The 4,807-nt window shown below is 52.6% G+C and overlaps 1 protein-coding gene across 1 annotated transcript; it reads right to left on the bottom strand.

The window, feature by feature from the left end:
• Positions 1–214: 214 nt before the first annotated feature.
• LOC149912325 (rho GTPase-activating protein 32-like) lies at positions 215–3,215 on the bottom strand. Its single transcript, XM_090131003.1, has 8 exons — positions 3,148–3,215; positions 2,753–2,834; positions 2,131–2,274; positions 1,752–1,854; positions 1,524–1,656; positions 1,276–1,358; positions 808–915; positions 215–454 (listed from the first exon to the last, which is right to left on the bottom strand). The coding sequence occupies exons 1-8, from the start codon at positions 3,196–3,198 to the stop codon at positions 283–285; spliced, it is 876 nt and encodes a 291-aa protein (XP_089987129.1). The 5' UTR covers positions 3,199–3,215; the 3' UTR covers positions 215–282.
• Between the last annotated feature and the right edge of the window lie 1,592 nt (positions 3,216–4,807).

Here is a 4,807-nt window from a genome sequence, read left to right as displayed (position 1 = left end):
GAGCCGCTTACTGTATCAAAATAGGCAAGGAAAAACCCAAGGAAATGGGGGCAGGGAACTGAGAAAGCTTCGCAGCCACACTTGCATCAAGCTTTTCCTGCATGCAAACCATAATAATGACGGTTTCCTCCTTGTGAAGTTTGGGCTTGGACATTCTCAGCATCCAGCAACAGGATGCCACACCCTAATGAAAGCCCAGAGGTCTGCTGTCCCCTTGATGGTAAAAGAGTATCTCAAAGTTCCTGGAGAAGGCCTGCATTTGATCAAGGTGTCAGGTCAAGATCAAGCTAATGGAGGAAGACACTCACCTGCTGCATCTGCAATGTCTGCTCTGGATTTGGAGCAGAAGAGGACGTCTGTGTGGTTGATGATGAATTCCACCACATCTGACTGCGTCTGCAGCTCCATGCAGGCAGCTCTTCCGCTGGCGCAGGCAGACTCGTTCTGCTGTGATCTGTAGAAAAGGCAGATTTTAGAAGTCATTTCTCCAAGACCGTTTCCCCGAGTCTGAATTGTTGCAGCCAAAAGCTGTCAGCTGAGGCTCTGGAGACTTCCGCAGTGGGCAATCAGTGATGCCACTGCAGAAATTCCCCTGGATGATCAAGGACACGTCAGTCCCATCTCAACAAGACTGCAGAAATTGTCACCTAGACATTGTGCCCGTGGGGTTGGAGAACAGCCCAGGCTCCTGCGCTTCTGTCAGCCACAGATTTTACAGGAGAAGAGCACATTTGATGGAGAAAAAGGGAGGACTGTTTTTCTTAACTGGAGAACAGAGGAAGTGTTGAAACAGAACCAGCAGTTTACCTTAAGAGGTTTGGAGCCCACACAATGGCTAGGTTCTTGGCGTGCATGTTTGTGATGGTGGAGCTCCCAGCCAGACACGCCAAGTGTCTCATCAGGAACTCCAGTGTCCTGGAAAACAAGAGAGGCAAACGTTCAGCACCAACGAGCATGCCGTGCTGCAATTCAGAAAGCAAACCTCCATTCATGCTACTTCTTGTGATTGCTACTGTCACCGAAGATGAAGTAGATCCAACTTGACTGAGTGCCACGCTGCAGCACCAAGCCCCAGCACAGCACAGCCGCAGCCATCAGCTGCACCAAGCGTGCCCCCGTGCCCAGGAACTGACCCCATAAAGTAAGCCCATGGAGCCTTCAACCCTTCAGCATACACAGGCATCGTGTTGCCGGCGTGAGACAGAGCCTGGAACCGCATCGTTGCCCTCTGCAATGCAGCAGGGCTGAGCTCAGCAGGCTGAGGGCAGCACTGACCTGTAGTGAGGAGCGGGCAGCTGCTGGATGACGTCCTGCATTCTGAGCAGCCGCTCCTCCTCTGTAGCGGCACCAACAGCATCCTGGAGTAGTGCAGAAAGGGAGCGAGACACCAATCAGGCTAGTACACCACTGCGAGTAAACCTCGTGGGGCTGACAGCAAAAGGGCCTCCGAGCTGGGGCACTGCTGCAGCCATCTGCCAAGAGGCCCAGGAAGAGGGAAATGAAAGACGTGGCCTTGTGCTTACCGAGAACTTGCCGTACAGCTGGTGGGTGAGCAGAGGGTTCGGGAGCTCCCTGAAGTACATCTTGCAGAGGGAGCTCACGCTGTGAATGTCACGGACGGTGAGCTCAGGAATCTGCTCCGACTCAAATTCCTGCCTGGAGAGAGGGACGCAAACCCGGTTGAGCGAGAGGAAGGCAAGCCCAAAGCCACACCAGATGCACTCAGGCTGTGTCAGTCGCAGCACTCTTACCGCAGTCTCTGGATGTTGGACGCGACGCCGGACAGGCGGTATATCCCCTGCACCACGCCGTGCTGCTCAATGAACTCAGCGCAGCTCTGGAGGACCTGGGGGACTGAAGAACACGTGCCAGCCGTCAGTGGAGCTCCTGATTCAGTCGTGCTGCAGGCTGTGCTTCACATCCCATCCACTAAGCCCAGCCAGGCTTGGCTGAAGCAAATACAGATGTGCTTGTCTCTTAGGAGCATCCGCCTCACTTTATCCTTCAGCCATCAACTCCCATTACACGTGTCTCCATGGCTATCAGCCTGCCCCCTGCTAGATATGAGCTCCCTTTCATCTTCTTTAGATGCCCAGCAGAGGAAGATCTCAGGAATGGGCAGCTCCTTACCATCACGACCGGAGTGGAGAAGATGCTCTCCCAGGTCACCGCCAAACACCCTTTCCTTCTCCACCTCCCGCTCGGTCGGTTTCTTTGGGCGGGCCTTCACCAAGGAACGAAGGAAGGTGAGGATCTTGCTGCGTTTCTTGGGCACTGCACAACAAAAGGAAGAAACCAGGTCATTTCAGGTCTGGCTCCGTTGGACGAGGCCGAGCACAGCACATTCTACAGAGATCGTCAGAACGGGAAGAACATTACCAACCAGTACATACAAAAAGGGATTTTCCCCATCTCTGGAAAAGCCCAAGGCCAGGTTGGATGGGGCCCTGGGCAGCCTGGTCTAATCTGACATTAAATGTGGGGGCTGGCAGCACAGCCTGATGCAAGGAAGTGGAAGCTTGAGGATCCTTAAGGACCCGACCATCCCAAGCCATTCTATGAAGATTCTATAGTTTCCCCAAGTCCAATCATAAACACAGGAGGATTGGGCCAAATCTCTGCCCCATGGTGTGCATGAAGAATCATCAACCCAGAGGACAATGTGGGATGGATAAAGGAGGTATTAAACACGGAACCACCCCAAAAAAGACTCCCTTTTGCTTCCCCACACCATCAAATGTAACATCCGTACCTGGCTTTGGCACAGAATTGATGAGTGCCTCAGGAATGTTCTTATTAATGAGTTCCACACACTCCCCTGGGAAAAATCCAACCTGTAACAAGAAGAGAGGCCAACTATTGCATGCAGCACTTCTCAGATCTGAACTGATAAACCAAAAGCCACGTAACATTTCCCTCGGAACGTGCTTGCCTGACGTTCCATAAGACTATCCAGCAGAAAATGGCCATAGTTCACAGCATAAAGGTAACAATTTTTCAACATTAGCAGCCAAGGGCAAGGTCCTCTGACACCAACACAGGGAAACTGTTTATGTCCTTTAGGCATCCTGTGCAGGCAGAGCAGCTCTAAGCTGAGATTCCTGCCTTTACTGAAGTTGCACTCTCCAGTCTGAAGCTTGTGCCTACCTGGAAGCCGAGCTTGCCTCTCCACCAGGGGGTCAGCTCCTTTGGTGGCATGTCGATGACACACACGATGTCTCCCACCTGCAAGAGATTGCAACGTCAATCCCAGCTTCAGCACAGCTGGGAGGAAAGCACAGCTCAAATGACTGCATTCTTCTGCACTGCCAAACATGGCCGAGCATGAGAGCACTTGCACCAGTTCAGCTCTGAAGGCATTTGCCATTGTAAAATTGAGCAACAAGGAACGCCTTGAACTGCTTACCTCAAAGGAGAGTTCATCCGCTGCCTGGGCAACGTATCTCTTAATAGCATGGGCAGCAGCAATAGCTGGAACATTCACAGGTGCCACCTCATGGTCCAGCAGGGGCTTCCCCTTGTTCTCAGTCTGAAACAGAGAGCACAAGCCACGGTGAGGAGCTGGGAACCAACAAGGAGGATTTCAAGGTGAGGAGCACATCTGCAGAGAAAGCTGCAGGAAATGCACTCGGTCCTTATCGTGGGCACTTCAGAAGGAACTGCAAGTCTAATAACGGCTGTTTCTCTCCCTGGTGTGCAGCAGGCACACGCCAGGCAATGCAAAGATGCATCTCTCCCCACCCAGACTAATCAGCAATGGCACTGACACAGACAGGTGGCCTTGTCCATTTTGCCCCCTCCTTTCCTGCGCTCTTTGTGCAGGAAGGCTGACTGTTTAAGATGCTAGGAGACCGTGAAGAGGGAAACCAAAGCTACGGCTGCAGTTACAAGGTGCAAACAGTGCCACTGCAAGCACCAAGCAGCTCTCTTGAGCAGTCCAACCAACAGCGAGGCCAAACAGAGCAGAGAATGATTGTTGTTTCTGCAGCCATTTCAAGGGAAAAGTCAGTAGAGGACAAACACAACAGCCGAGATGGCTCTGGTCCTTTTATAAACTTGCCTCACTTGCACTACTGTCTTGCCACAGAGGAGCTCTCTTGGAAAGCAGGAGAGCACATCTGCGGCTCACTCTGCTGGCTGCAGTCAGGGAACAAAGACCAATCAGAGCTTCATACTCTACCTCTGTCCATGCCACATCAGGCCCACAGCTGATCTCGCTGCACGCCACAGCCATCAGCGTAGGTGTGACAAGCTGGAACTGAAAAGAAACACACTTTTATGTTCTCTGTTCACATCTCTGCTGTGCTCCCTACAGCTGTCGGGCACACTCACACAGCCCAAGCACGCCTGCTGGTGTCCCTGGTGATGCTGTGCAGCTCTGCACAAGCTGGGGCTGGGACTCTTTGCCTAAGGGTTTGGTCTGTTTAAGACCAGCTGGTCACAGCACCACAGACAGCATCCTTCTGAGGGCTGAGCTGCAGAGCTCGTGGAAAAAACCCACACGTGACCAGCGTCCCATCAAAGCTGGATGAGGCTGTGTTACTAAACACGGGGCGTCACGGGCTGCTAAAGCATGTGGGGGGACAAACCATGGCAGGTACCTGGCAAGAGATCAGAACAAGGGAGAGAAATCTCACGAATCCGCAGCCGTTCCTTGTCACTTTGCTCTGATCTTCCACGAGCAAAAGCTGCAGCAGGGAAGCAGGCAGAGGGTGGAGAGAGGAGAGAGAAAGAGCAGGTCAGTTTGCTTCCACGGTTTAGCAAAGACTACGAGGGAAAAACCAAAATCTGCCCTCCCTCAACTTAA

The sequence above is a fragment of the Phasianus colchicus genome, chromosome Z (genome assembly GCF_987193195.1).
Source record: "Phasianus colchicus chromosome Z, bPhaCol1.hap1.1, whole genome shotgun sequence".
Taxonomy (NCBI): Eukaryota; Metazoa; Chordata; class Aves; order Galliformes; family Phasianidae; genus Phasianus; species Phasianus colchicus.
Note: the sequence above shows the minus strand (reverse complement) of the source record. Positions and strands in the feature narration are given on the sequence as shown.